The sequence below is a fragment of the Triticum aestivum genome, unplaced genomic scaffold (genome assembly GCF_018294505.1).
Source record: "Triticum aestivum cultivar Chinese Spring unplaced genomic scaffold, IWGSC CS RefSeq v2.1 scaffold33920, whole genome shotgun sequence".
Classification (NCBI taxonomy): domain Eukaryota; kingdom Viridiplantae; phylum Streptophyta; class Magnoliopsida; order Poales; family Poaceae; genus Triticum; species Triticum aestivum.
This window is the reverse complement of record NW_025227196.1, coordinates 1-14,811: the sequence shown is the minus strand read 5'-3', so window position 1 is coordinate 14,811 and position 14,811 is coordinate 1. Positions and strand designations below refer to the sequence as shown.

Here is a 14,811-nt window from a genome sequence, read left to right as displayed (position 1 = left end):
ATGCTCGAATAGCTCATGTATCAACAAAGGCTGTCCTTATCTTCCGTGTTAGGCGGGTTACTCTCAAGAGTGGACTCCGCTCCTCACTCACGAGAAAATGGCTGGTCACCGGGATGCCCAGTCCCATGCTTTATGCAAACTAAATCAAAATTAATTGCAAACAAAACTCCCCCTGGGACCTCACGTATGTTGGAGGCACTCGTTGTTTCGAGCAAGCCATGGATTGATGCTTGTTGGTGGAGGGGGAGTATAAACTTTACCATTCTGTTTGGGAACCACCTATAATGTGTTTAGCATGGAAGATATTGCCATCTCTTAGTTGTTACGTTGACAATGAAAGTATACCGCTCAAAATACAATTTATCTCGATTTCAAAACCGAGCTCTGGCACCTCTACAAATCCCTGCTTCCCTCTACGAAGGGCCTATCCATTTACTTTATGTTGAGTCATCACCCTCTTATTAAAAAGCACTAGCTGGAGAGCACAACTGTCATTTGCATTCATCACTGTTAATTTATATTGGGTATGACTATGATTGGATCTCTTTTACCATGAATTACAATGTCTAGTCAGTCCTTGATCTTTAAAGGTGCTTTGCATTTATGTTTTGCGGTCTCAGAAAGGGCTAGCGAGATACCATCTTGTTATATCATATTATGATTGTTTTAAGAAAGTGTTGTCATCCGAGATTTATTATTATGACTTGCTAGTTGATTATGCTATTGGTATGAGTAATGATGAGAACTGAGAATTATTGCAAGTGTGGTTAGTTATGATCTATGCTGAAAACTTGAATGCTGCCTTGACATAGTTACAACAACAAGAGCAAACAGAGTTTGTAAAAGTTTTTCTTTCTTTCAGTTTGTCAACTGAATTGCTTGAGGACAAGCAAGGGTTTAAGCCTGGGGGAGTTGATACGTCTCCGTCGTATCTACTTTTCCAATCACTTTTGCCCTTGTTTTGGACTCTAAATTGTATGATTTGAATGGAACTAACCCGGACTGACGCTGTTTTTAGTAGAATTACCAAGATGTTGTTTTATGTGCAGAAAACAAATATTCTCGGAATGACCTGAAACTCCACGGGAGGTCTTAGAAAAAATAATAAAAAATTCTCGCCAAATATGAAGACCAGGGGGCCCACACCCTTCTCACGAGGGTGGGGGGCGCCCCCACCTAGGGCGCGGCCCCCTACCTCTTGGGCCTCCTGTTGACCCTCCGACGCCAACTCCAACTCTATATATTTGCTTTTGGCGAGAAAAAAAAATAAGAGAAAAGAAATCATCACGTTATATGATACGGAGCCACCGCCAAGCCCTAAAACCTCTCGGGAGGGCTGATCTGGAGTCCGTTCAGGGCTCCGGAGAGGGGGATTCGTCGCCGTCGTCATCATCAACCATCCTCCATCACCAATTTCATGATGCTCACCGCCGTGCGTGAGTAATTTCATCGTAGGCTTGCTGGACGGTGATGGGTTGGATGTGATTTATCATGTAATCGAGTTAGTTTTGTTAGGGTTTGATCCCTAGTATCCACTATGTTCTGAGATTGATGTTGATATGACTTTGCTATGCTTAATGCTTGTCACTAGGGCCCGAGTGCCATGATTTCAGATCTGAACCTATTATGTTTTCATGAATATATGAGAGTCTAGATCCTATCTTGCAAGTCTATAGTCACCTATTATGTGTTATGATCCGTTAACCCCGAAGTGACAATAATCGGGATACTTACCGGTGATGACCGTAGTTTGAGGAGTTCATGTATTCACTATGTGCTAATGCTTTGTTCCGGTTCTCTGTTAAAAGGAGGTCTTAATATCCCTTAGTTTCCAATAGGACCCCGCTGCCACGGGAGGGTAGGACAAAAGATGTCATGCAAGTTCTTTTCCATAAGCACGTATGACTATATACGGAATACATGCCTACATTACATTGACGAACTGGAGCTAGTTCTGTGTCACCCTATGTTATGACTGTTACATGATGAACCGCATCCGGCATAATTATCCATCACTGATCCGGTGCCTACGAGTTTTCCATATACTGGTTTACGCTTATTTACTTTTCCGTTGCTACTGTTACAATCACTACAAAATACCAAAAATATTACTTTTGCTGTCTTTACTTTTGTTGCCACTACCACCACTATCATATTATTTTGCTACTAAACACTTTGCTGCAGATACTAAGTTTCCAGCTGTGGTTGAATTGACAACTCAGTTGCTAATACTTGAGAATATTCTTTGGCTCTCCTTGTGTCGAATCAATAAATTTGGGTTGAATACTCTACCCTAATAAGCTGTTGCGATCCCCTATACTTGTGGGTTATCAATGGTCCGGAGATAAAGATTGATATATGGGATAATAGCGTTTGGGCTCCGGAAGGGTTCCAGAATTCACCGGAAGGGGTTCCGGATGTTTCCCGAAATGTTTGGGTACGAGAACACTTTATTTGGGCCAAAGGGCAAAGCCCACAAGGTTTTTGGAAAGCGCAAAAGGAAGTTTTGCGGAGTCCAGGGGCCAGACGACGCCAGGGACCCTGGCGTCTGGCCCTGGAGTCCGAGAAGGACTCTTGCCTTTCGGGTGAAACCGATTTTGTGGAGGCTTTTACTCCAAGTTTCGACCCCAAGGCTCAACATATAAATAGAGGGGTAGGGTAGCACCCAAGACACATCAAGAAACACCAAGCCATGTGCCGGCTACCCCATCCCCTCTAGTTTATCCTCGGTCATAGTTTTCGTAGTGCTTAGGCGAAGCCCTGCGGAGATTGTTATTCACCAACACCGTCACCACGCCGTCGTGCTGCCGGAACTCATCTACTACTTCGCCCCTCTTGCTGGATCGAGAAGGCGAGGACGTAACCGAGCCGAACATGTGCAGAACTCGGAGGTGCCGTGCTTTCGGTACTTGGATCGGTCGGATCGTGAAGACGTACGACTACATCAACCGTGTTGATATAACGCTTCCACTTTCGATCTACGAGGTTATGTAGACATACTCTCCCCTCTCGTTGCTATGCATCACCATGATCCTGTGTGTGACGTAAGATTTTTTTTGAAATTACTACGTTCCCCAACAGTGACCTTGAGCAGCATAGGTAATGTCCAACATGTAGTTTTCTATAGCTAGTCCCTTCTAAATCTTTTCAAAAAAATCCCTTGTAAATAACTTCTGTATTCTATTTCTTTTTCCTATCTTAATGAAATCAGCAGAGCGCATGTTTTGCATGGTAAAAAAGGAAATTTAGAAACCGGGGTAGGCATACAAAACTCCATGAACAATCTTACTCTTACGGATATATAAGGGCGGTAGAATGATTATGATTAGTCTTATACGTAATTAAAAACATTTCGTTAAAGAAACAAAATGGCAATGTATCAGTTAGTTGGAGGTCGTTATCTTCCAATGTTTTCATTCCTTTTCTGTAGGTATTGCTAGCTATGTCATTTTGCACAGTAAAGTACTTACATTTATACTCCATTCATTTATGTAAGGTGTCTTATTTTTGGTAGTGACCAAGGCACATTATTATATGAAATTTAGGACAAAATCACCCTTGTTAATTTCGTTCATTAGGGGCAAGTAAATCATTTAGGCAAAAGAAATAGATACACATAATCATGAGAGAGATAGTTTCCTTTTTCTATACAGGGAGAGATACATGCAATCAGGTGAGAGATATTTTCCTTTTTCTAGAGGGCCAAGAACGGAATTACAAGGAATTAGAACAAATACACCTTACATTGTGAAATTTTATCAGAAACTAAATACACATAATATAAAGCAACGGAGGGATTATTAAATAAAAAACATGACCATGCATTGATCCCAATGTTCTCTCTCGCTCTCATAATGGAAATTAAGTTGTGGTTTATTGAAGAAAGAATTGTAGGATAGAATGATGCAGTCCGACGAAATTTGGGCGTCACATTCAACGTTTCGAGTTTAGATAAACATATTGATGGGTGTGAAAACTGAAAAGCATGCGTTCATCTGCAACTGCTAGTCTAAGATGATGATAAAATAAGCATAAACACCATCATCACACCCTTCTCAGCAAACGTGTCCCAAAGGAGAAACCATCGTGTCGTGAGCAGAAATCAACTATGGTAGTTGGCGAAGATCAAAATAAGTAGCTAACTGATAGGTAGGTAGAACATGTAAAAATCAAAATTCAATGAACATTCTGATTATTACTCTTCTAGAGGGAAGATAGGTCAGCTATCCGTCTTCCATACTAGAAAATACATTCCATGAAAGAACACTTAATAACAAAAGTTTCATGAAATAGCTCAAAATTGTTTCATAAGTAGGTCTTATGGTGGTACAATCCATTTGTAGGCTTGTAGCTCCATCACCCATCTGCAAAGTTTTTCTTTTTAAACTATACAGGTTCTTTTTGTTTTTCAGCTGTTACATGACGAGGAAGAGAATATTCAGTCTGCACATTAAAACTGTAGAAAATTCAGTCTGAGAATGGAAGTACTACATTTTCTGTTGGTACTGCACGCATCTGCCTGTAGGTTTGACCAACAACTTCAAATACTGGGACCCAATAGCCGCGTCGGAGCTGGACCATATATGATCGTGGCCGGGTCAGTATAGGTCAATGTCTCGGTCAATAGCTACTAGTCAAAAATCAATCATTGGTTAGAAGGTTAGGAGGTGAATTATATTTTTCAGCCACCACCGAGACTGATCGAACGTTATGTTTGACTCGATCTGTATGACTAACTAATGCAAATTTTTCTTTTCGTGGTGGGTGATTTCCTTGTTGCTAGCAATACATCCATATTGTAACTTTGTTAATTTTGAAACTACATGACTCTTCTCTTAAGTATGTGTCTGCGACTACGTAAGTATTATGTGTGCGTCTTTTAGTCATTTCAAAAACATAATGTAGAAAAAGTAGAAAAAACATGGCTATCTAGTCAGCAGTGATGGTGGCATCCAAATTTCAGTGTGGACAGCTGAATTATAAACTACGCACTCAGACTTTGAAACCAACTCTTGAATCCCTCAACTTTCCATTATTCAATCGTTTGCTTCTGCGATAGAACTTTCGTGGAAGCTGCTTTCCTGTGTTCGTGAAAACATATTTACTTGTAGACCAAGGTTCGATGCAAGTGCTATCTCCATTTGGCAGCAACTATATATAGCCTACAGCTAGTTACTGCTTAGTAACGAAGATTTTTGCATTGTCGATTGATGGATTCTCGGGCTCTCTGCACCGTGGCCCTGATCATTTTATTCCTGCCGTTGTGCGGCTCGGACGACCGGCTTGTCCCTGGCAAGTCGCTGTATCCCGGCAACACCATCATCTCCGATGGTGGCACGTTCTCCTTGGGCTTCTTCAACCCCTCCAACTCCACTCCAGCCAAGCTGTACCTTGGTATATGGTACAACAACATCTCTGAGTTCACAGTTGTGTGGGTTGCGAACCGTGAAACCCCAGTCACCAACATCACTTCCTTTGCACCCATGCTCTCCCTCACCAACACCTCCAATCTCATTATCTCCGAAGCTAACAATAGTGTCCGTATCCTTTGGACGAGGGCCAACGTGACAACTATTTCCCCGGGCTCATCTACCCCGACGGCGGTGCTTCTGAACACCGGCAACCTCATCATTCGCTTGTCAAACGGCACCACAGTGTGGCAGAGCTTCGACCACCGCACAGACACGCTCCTCCCGGGGATGAAGATGCGGATCAAATACAGCACAAACGGTACTGGGGATCGTCTGGTTTCCTGGAAGGGCCCCAACGATCCCTCTCCAGGGCGCTTCTCCTACGGTGGCGACCCAGACACACCCCTCCAAGTATTCCTGTGGGACGGGGAGAGCTTGGTGACCCGTGGCAATCCCTGGACGGGGATCCAAGTGACTAGCGTCAGCCAAAAACAGCTAGCAGGGACAATGAGTTTTAGTGATCTTATCATGTACATCGCCGTGGTCGACAACGGTGATGAGATCTATGGCACATATAGCCTCTCTGAGGGCGCCCCACTCACAAGGTCAGTGCTGACCTACTCAGGTGAGTATTACCTCAAGAGCTGGAGTAGCAACTTGTCGGCGTGGGTTGTCCTTATGAAGTGGCCAGCTGTTGAATGCAACCTCCATGGTTACTGTGGCCCGTATGGCTACTGCGATGAGACGGCGGCACCAGTCCCAATGTGCAAGTGTCTTGATGGCTTCGAGCCAACAAACAAAGAGGAGTGGACTAGCGGCAGGTTCTTGGCAGGATGCCAGCGGAAGGAGCAGCTGCACGGGTGTGATAGTAACTTCTTGGCCTTGCCGGCCATGAAGTCACCAGACAAGCTAGCACTTATTGGAGGGGGCACAAGTACGTTCGAGGAGTGTGCGGCTGAGTGCAACCACAATTGCTCCTGTGTGGGGTACGTGTACCGCAACGCGAGTAGCGGCAGGTCTGGAGGAGACATAACGGCATGCATGGTATGGTCGGGGGTTGACACCGGAAAGGTAGGCATAGGCGGCGAGACACTCTATCTCCGACTTGCAGGCATGGATGCGGCAGGTGGTAGCAACTTTCAATTTTTCTGGCTTTCTACTACTGGTTTTGTCATTTCTACAATTGGTTTTGTCTTTGCTAATAAAAAACTTGTACTTTTATCAGTCATTCATATTTTATGATATTTTTGTATGACGCAGGTAAACATAGAAAGATTAATGCGGTCAGGATTGTGCTGTCGTTTTTAGGCAGTGGTGTTCTCGTACTCATATGCATCTCTCTTGCATGGTTAAAATGCAAAGGTATGTTTAGTTGAATCTCCTTACAAAAAAGTTGTGTCTGACGACCAGAATGCTGATTTGAATACATAAACTTAGAATTTGTCCTCTAGTACCACAATATACTTTAGTTTCAATAAACATGTAAGCCCCTTGAATATGTAAAACTAGAGAAAATAATTTTGACGTGGTTTAATGTGCGGTTTATACTTCATGGGATGTAACATTAACGTGCAATCTACTATATCAACTAAGATGGGCTAGCCCTGCCTCGCCCCTCACGTCGCCCCCGCGGGCGACCCGGGGGAAAACCCTAGCCGCCGCCCCTCGAGTCTCCTCCTCCTCTCCCCCTCCTCGACGCCGTCCATAGCGCCACCGGGCGAAGCCTGGCCGGCTAGGCGGCGGCGGGGCTTCTCCCCATCCTCTCCGTCTTGGCTGGCGCGGGACAGCGGGATTCAGAGGAACGCCGGGTGAACGTGGGGTCCGGCGGCGCGGCGGGCGGGTCTCCCATCGGCGTCGTGCGTGGCGCGGCGGTGGCGACCTGCGTGTCGTGAGGTGGTGGCTGCGTTTGCCTGACCGGTGGTCGCGGGTGCCACCGGATCTAGATCGGATCCATCTGGATCCTTTCTTCGGACTCCGTCGGCCGCCGCGGGGTGGTGATGATCGTTGCTGGCCACGTCAGATCATTGGATTCGGCGTCTGGAGATCTACAAGGAGTTCTTCTCGATCCTCCTTTCTGGTGGGTTGAGCCCCATGGCTCTTTCATCTTCGCGGGTTTCGGATCGTGGCTTGCCGGATCCGGAGTACACGGAGGTTTGGTGGCATAGCATGGGGACCGGAGGAAACTTTGGTCGGCGTGTTCGGCCCGGCATTGGCGACGTCACTTGACGCTGTTACCCTTCCTGGAGGCGAAGCCGAGGTCCCCCCTATCCACCCCCGAACCGCTCCCGGACGAAAGTCCAAAATTCAGTCTGGATTGGGCGGTGGCGGCGTCCTGCGCGTCGTATCCTCCATGGAGGCACCGTCTTGGGAGGAACTGCTATTTGGGGGAGAGATGTTGTGGATGGTAGGCTCCGAGTAGCTCCAGCGGTGGCGATGGTGTGGAGGTTGCCAGGTGGTGCGGCGTTGTATCTACCGCGTCATTGACGACGAGTGGTGGCGGCATGGTGCAACTGCATATCGACGACGGATGTGGCTGGATGGACGAGCGCAGGGTGGTCGAGCTGTCTGGCGCCATGGTGGGGTCGACGGCAGACCTGGCAAGGTCTGTGCGTCAGTACCTGCTCTGGAGATGGATCGGTGGAAGAAGGCGGCGGCAGCCTCGGTGAGTGCGCCGAACCAGCTTGTGACCCAGTCCCGGTATGTGGCTAGGATGGGGCATCCGGCATTAGATGTTAGGATTTGGTGCGATGTCTGTTTGGTATTAGGCTCGGACATTCTGCACCACTGCATCAAGGGGGTAGGAGAAGCGATAGATGTTGCCTAGATGGTGACTTCAGGCTTACTGATGTACTTCTTTGTAAGGTTTTTTGTGCTTAATAATTAATAAAGTGGCCGTATGCATCGTCCAAATGCAGAGGCCGAGGGTGCATACTCCTTTTTTAAAAAAAACTATCAACTAAGATGGAGTCCACATGCACATATGGTTGTAGATTCTCTACATGTCGATCGTAGTGGTTCCATGCTCCGGTGCAGATTTTTGGGACACGGCGACAAGCGAGGATGAAATCGAGTCCCTCCGCACATGCATTTAGATTGATGCTTATTATAGACATTAATAGAATACGTTAGAGATAAAGTAGTGGGAATTCAACGAATACTCATAGGATATGGCTCATGTCAGACCCAATAAATGCAGATGACATTAAGTGCAATTCATCGAGAGGCGAGTTTAAATCACGGAACGATTACTGATTGTGGGTGCTGACCGCCACGATTTTACATTGGAAAGTTATTTACTCCTAAAATACCAGTACGAGATGCATACTTAGCTAATTGAGTGGCTATTATTACCGGCCATTAACATGAACATGAAGACTTGTGAATTACAAGAGCCCTAAATGGAGGGACTAACCATCTGGGACAAATATATCTAGTACTGTAGCAGGATTTCAGAGCGAACAGAGCTGGAATTTAGAAACTGGGAGCGTTGTTTAGTCATTGCTTGGTAAGACGATCACATGGCCACACGTTTGGCCCTATTACTGATTCATCAGAGGCACTAATCTGCTAGCATGATTTTGCTGCCAGGAGAGCAATGAAGGCTGTTCTGTTCAGCATTGGCCCTATTCGATGATACACATACCATAAATAAATATGAAATGCCCAACAAAATTGACATGTCCCCCGCCCAAACAACAATCTGATGATCCTAATTATGATTGGATCTCAGATACCATGGAGGAACCGATGAACTATTGTGCACGTGCATGGAGCAGCACATGAGCACGAGGGTGAACAAAACACGAATCTTAGAGGATTGAACAGTGAAGATATGGACCTCGCCTGGCACCATGACCCATAGTGTATTTTCGTTTCATGCTCATGCTTCATATTATATGTCGATGGGGTTTGAAAAAACAAAGAGAGGTCAAGTTCGGGTGTTATAGACTCGAGGGTTGTGCGTGCACTATGTCAGGTGACAGCCATATTGTCCGTCCCACGATTTTGACATGGTGGCACTTGCCACGTCTGTTATTTCCTCTTGTTATGCAAGTTCATGAAGGGAATAACAATGAAATCAACAATTCCCGGGATCAAATACAACATTTTCTTTCTTGTGCCAATGGTACGCATCTTATAGAGGGGAAATGACTATACCATTGTGTAGGTGCAGGCAAGAACAGAAGATGGAGAAAGCACAAGAATCTAAGATTGGATGGTATAAGTACCTTCGATGAATTTGGGAACGAAAACACTTCTCATGATCAAGCATTGGCATTCGTGAAATTAGAAGAAATTGTCCTCGCTACCCAAAATTTTTCGGAAGGATGCATGATTGGACAAGGAGGCTTTGGAAAAGTATACAAGGTAGCTTGTTTAATATGCAGCTCTTGCTATTGCTTCCAGATTTTGTAAGTGATATTCTCGTATGTAGATCTCAAATCTATATTTCTCTAGGGACTGTTAGGTGGTCAAGAAGTCGCAGTAAAGAGGCTCAGTAGAGATTCTCAACAAGGAACAAAAGAATTCAGGAATGAAGTGATTCTAATTGCAAAATTGCAACATAGAAACTTGGTTCGACTTCTTGGATGTTGTAGTGAGGGAGATGAAAAGCTCTTGATATATGAGTATCTTCCTAACAAGAGCTTAGATGCTAACCTCTTTGGTACGTATTCTAATATAACAAACCATGATTTCCTAAGATAATTCAAAAACATTTATTACTTACATCTGTTTCCTTTTAGACGACTCAAGAAAACAATCATTGGATTGGATAACACGGTTTAGTATAATCAAAGGGGTTGCCAGGGGTCTTCTATATCTTCATGAAGACTCAAGGTTCACCATAATTCATAGAGACCTCAAAGCTGGAAATGTTTTGTTGGATGAAGATATGAAACCCAAGATAGCGGATTTTGGTATGGCCAGAATCTTTGGTGACAACCAGCAAAACGCAAATACCCAACGCGTAGTTGGAACATAGTGAGTATACATTGAAAAAAACTCATATTAACATCTTAATAATTTCAATTCCCATTAGATAACTCTTACAATTGAATTAATCAAATAGTGGGTACATGGCTCCTGAGTATGCAATGGAAGGCGTATTCTCTACCAAGTCTGACGTCTACAGTTTTGGTGTGCTGCTACTTGAGGTTGTAACTGGTATTAAGAGAAACTCCAATAGTCAAACCATGGGATTCCCTAGCCTCATAATATATGTGAGTACACACAAGACTTTTGCGGTTTGATTTCTAAAACTGGATCAAGTTCCAAATGAATACTGACATGATGTTCTTGGTTGTTTTAGTCATGGCATATGTGGAAGGAAGAGAAGACCGATGAACTGCCAGACTCATGTATCATAGATACTTCACCAGACGAAGTTTTGCTTTGCGTCCAGGTAGCACTCTTGTGTGTCCAGGAGAACCCAGATGATAGACCGCTCATGTCATCTATTGTGTTCGTCCTAGAGAATGGAAGCACCACACTTGCAGCTCCAAGCCGGCCCGCCTACTTTGCACGACGAATAGCTGAAATGGATCAAATGGGAAATAATATGCAGACTTCCGCAAACAGTCTTACTCTTTCTGAGATAGAGGGGCGATGAAGTAACAATTGTTTGTTATTTTGTATCAAACACTATGGAGGTGACCTGGCCACAAGTGATTGGGTTGTGGTGTTCTTATTTGCCGTTCTTACATTCGTTCTGTGTGTACCTGTAAAACAATAGCAGGACGGCCGGACAAAATTAGGGTGCATCATCTGTGTACGTAAGTACTAGACTTTTAGCGGTATGCAATATCCAGACTTCCATACTAAATTAGGCCGACGAATTAGCCTCCATGAAGAGTACGTTTCAATTCTAGCTCCATCAATCTATGCTGCTAAGTTTTTCTGCTCATATTTTTAAAACTATTCATGTGATCAACTTGGTAAGGTATGACTAGCGTGCTCGTACATTTGTGTACAGGCCTGACTAGTTTAACGTTTTACTCACTAGTCCGTGTGTAGCATAATGTTTCAGTCACTAGTCTGCCTAGTCAGTAGTGACTGTGGCATCCCAACTCGGACATGGACAGCTGAAATGTCAACTCCAAAGCCAACCTACTGCTAGCATTGTTCAATCATATGCTTGCGTCCGTCAAAGCTCTGTTTGCTACAAACTTAGCATAGCTAGTTAGATCCTACTACCAGGATTTTGGCCCCTGAGAGCACGATGGATTGGCCGGCTCTCACCTGCTGCACCGCGGTCATGATCCTTCTCTTCCTGCCGTTGAGTGCATCCGACGACCGGCTTGTCCTCGGCAAGCCGCTCTTGTCGGACGCCATCATCGTCTCCGATGGTGGTGCCTTTGCTTTGGGGTTCTTCGCCCCTTCCAACTCCACTCCGGCCAAGCTGTACCTTGGCATATGGTACAATGGCATTCCCGAGCTCACTGTGGTGTGGGTCGCCAACCGAGAAACCCAGCTCATTAAGAACACTTCCTCTTCACCGATGCTCTCGCTCACCAACACCTCCAATCTCATTCTCTCTGATGGTGATGGTGGCGGCCGTGTCATCTGGACTACCCAGGTGGCCACTACCCCGGCCTCGTCTACCTCGACGGCGGTGCTTTTGAATAACGGCAACTTCGTTATTCGCTCGCCAAACGGCACCATGCTGTGGCAGAGCTTCAAACACCTGACAGACACGCTCCTTCCAGGGATGAAGATCCGGTTTAGATATGTGATACATGGCGAAGAAGAGCGCCTGGTGTCTTGGAAGGGCTCCGACGACCCCTCACCAGGACATTTCTCCTACGGTGGTGACACAAACACTTTGCTCCAGTTCTTCCTTTGGGACGGGGCGCGACCGGTGGCCCGCAGCGACCCGTGGACGGGCTACCTTGTGAAGACGGAGCGGCGGTACCAGCAGGTGAACACCAGCACAGAAGTCATCGTCTACCTGGCCGTCGTCGACAGCGAAAAGGAAATCTACATGACCTACAGCCTCTCCGACGGTGCCCCACGCACCAGGTTTGTGCTAACTCACTCCGGTCATTATCAACACCACAGTTGGAGCAATAGGTCGTTGACGTGGGAGGTCCTTGGGCAGTGGCCGTCCGCCGAATGTAGCAGCTACGGCTACTGTGGCCCATATGGCTATTGCGACGAGACAACAGCACCAGTCCCAACGTGCAAGTGCCTAGATGGTTTTGAGCCGGCAAACATGGAGGAGTGGACCAGCGGCAGGTTCTTGTCAGGGTGCCGGCGGAAACGGCCATTGGGTGGGTGCGGTGACGGCTTCTTGGCCTTGCCAGGGATGAAGTCACCAGACGGGTTTGCGCGCATCGGCGGTAGTAGGAGTACGTCCGAGGAGTGCGCAGCTGAGTGCAACCGCAACTGCTCCTGTGTGGGGTACGCAACTGCTCCTGTGTGGGGAGACGTGGCAAGGTGCTTGATGTGGGCAGGGGAGTTGATTGACACTGGGAAGTTAGGCACAGAGCTCGGTGGAGAGACGCTCTATCTCCGGCTTGCAGGCATGGACGTAACTGCTGGTACCAAATACTAATTTCTCCCTCTTTTTCCTATTGGGTTTTTCATTTCTGTATTTCTCCTAATGGTTTCCTCTTTCTATTACTGGTTTTGTCAACATATGTCTAGATCTGTCTTTATATGTTTCTTATGTATTACATACATAGGTAAAAGGATAAAGGGCAATGCAGTGAGAATTGTACTGCCAGTTTTAGGCAGCAGTGTTCTCGTACTCATCTTCCTGGCATGGTTAAAATTAAAAGGTATGTTCACTTGGCATCCTTACGAAAAAAGATGCATTTGATCAACTTAAAAGAATTTCCAATTAACAACCCGATTCAGGCAAGTCGCATGGAGTTACAGACTACTCCCTCCGACCCTTCATCCCATAAAATAAGATCGTTTTTCAATCTATGTTAGTTGGAAGAATGATCTTATATTATGTGACGGAGGGAGTACAAATCAGCTTTCCGATCATTTACGCTTTTGAAACAAAACAACAATGCCTTGCACATTTAGCCAATTGGGGATTTGGGGGATTATTTAATGAATGACGACCTAGGTGGAATTTAGGGGAATAAAATTAGTAACGATTCAAATCGATTTACCTGCGAAGCTTGCAAGGATTCCGATGACTTCATAGAAAGAGTTTGGCCAGCTGGGCAGCCCCCTCGCCGCCGTCGCCAGTGCGTGGCCGCCTGGACAGGCTGGAAGTTGTGTGCCGGTCGCCGATGGGCCGTCTGGAGTGGACGTGGGAGGCACTGATGTGAGGCCGGCGGCTGCACTATGACGCGGCAGCCAGTGCCCGGTGGCTGCACTTGAGCACCTCCGCTGCATGCCTTTTTTTCCCGAGGGGCAAGCGATATGCGAGGCTGATGCCGGCTGCCTTTTTTTAGGGATGATGCCGGATGCATGTCGTATTTCTGTATTCGTATATCCGTCGTCGTGGGCTGGTCTTCATATAAATTTTTATTCGAGTAAAATGCATAATATGTCCTATAACTATCTGAGGTGTGTCACTTTAATCCTATAACTTTCAAAGTGCAGATTTGGGTCCCAAAACTATTTCGAGTCATTCACTGCAGGTCCTATGGCCAGTGCCCGGTGGCTGCACTATTTTTCCATGACGGCTTGTTCCTGCTGCCATCGAGCTTGTTCCAGACAAGGTAGAACTGATGAAAGAGAGATGAGATTGCAGGGAGGAGGGCTGCGGCTGGAGAGAGCAAACTGTTTAATGGACCAAATTGCAAAATGTATCAACCACCAATGGCGGGAAATCTTCCACCACGCGCCCTGGATCGTTATGGCACTGGTCCAAGTGACACGTCAGCCAACAATCACTGTTTGGGCGACCATAGGACCTGCAGTGAACGACTCGAAATAGTTTTGGGACCCAAATTTCCACTTTGATAGTTATAGGACTAAAGTGACACACCTCGAATAGTTATGGGATCTATGGTGCATTTTACTCTTTTTATTTTGCTCCAGACCTGGGCGGGCCACGGCCCACTAGGCCTTGCGGAAGCTCCACCAGTGGTACCTGAACATCGAGTTAGATTATAAAAAACCTGAACATGGAGTTCGACATGTACAAGCTAGCATAATATACCGCCCTTAAAAAAAAGCTAGCGTAATATACCACGATCAGCTTCAAAAATCTTCTAAACCTCTTGAATAAGTATAATTACAACAAATAATCTTTAGGTGGTTTTAGGTTTGGCCACCAAGAGAGCGATGTAATGATAATAGACAATCTACTAGAAAGTAGAGTCCAGATGTTAGAGTTTCTATGTGTGGATTGATTTTTGTGGTTGCTACTTCCCATGCTCAATCCAATCAATGTTCTAGAAAATACTCGATGTTGAAGGGGTTTAGGAAACAA

The 14,811-nt window shown here is 45.7% G+C and overlaps 2 protein-coding genes across 2 annotated transcripts; both read left to right on the top strand.

Annotated features, from left to right (window-relative positions):
* The first annotated feature begins 5,210 nt into the window (after positions 1–5,210).
* Positions 5,211–11,022, top strand: LOC123172661 (putative G-type lectin S-receptor-like serine/threonine-protein kinase At1g61610). Its single transcript, XM_044589607.1, has 7 exons — positions 5,211–6,522; positions 6,672–6,773; positions 9,586–9,779; positions 9,870–10,077; positions 10,157–10,394; positions 10,483–10,633; positions 10,723–11,022. The coding sequence occupies exons 1-7, from the start codon at positions 5,211–5,213 to the stop codon at positions 11,020–11,022; spliced, it is 2,505 nt and encodes an 834-aa protein (XP_044445542.1).
* Positions 11,023–11,631: 609 nt separating this feature from the next.
* On the top strand, positions 11,632–13,392 carry LOC123172662 (S-locus-specific glycoprotein S13-like). The gene is made up of 2 exons (XM_044589608.1): positions 11,632–12,952; positions 13,097–13,392. Exons 1-2 carry the CDS (start codon positions 11,632–11,634, stop codon positions 13,231–13,233), a joined length of 1,458 nt encoding a protein of 485 aa, XP_044445543.1. The 3' UTR covers positions 13,234–13,392.
* Positions 13,393–14,811: the final 1,419 nt, after the last annotated feature.

Excerpts from the sequence above, each read along its gene's own strand:
- LOC123172661 (XM_044589607.1), top strand. The coding sequence starts at position 5,211 with ATGGATTCTCGGGCTCTCTGCACCGTGGCCCTGATCATTTTATTCCTG. Across the intron at positions 10,078-10,156 it reads CTTAGATGCTAACCTCTTTG|ACGACTCAAGAAAACAATCA; the intron begins GTACGTATTCTA and ends GTTTCCTTTTAG. Across the intron at positions 10,395-10,482 it reads CAACGCGTAGTTGGAACATA|TGGGTACATGGCTCCTGAGT; the intron begins GTGAGTATACAT and ends TTAATCAAATAG.
- LOC123172662 (XM_044589608.1), top strand. The coding sequence starts at position 11,632 with ATGGATTGGCCGGCTCTCACCTGCTGCACCGCGGTCATGATCCTTCTC. Across the intron at positions 12,953-13,096 it reads AGGCATGGACGTAACTGCTG|GTAAAAGGATAAAGGGCAAT; the intron begins GTACCAAATACT and ends TTACATACATAG.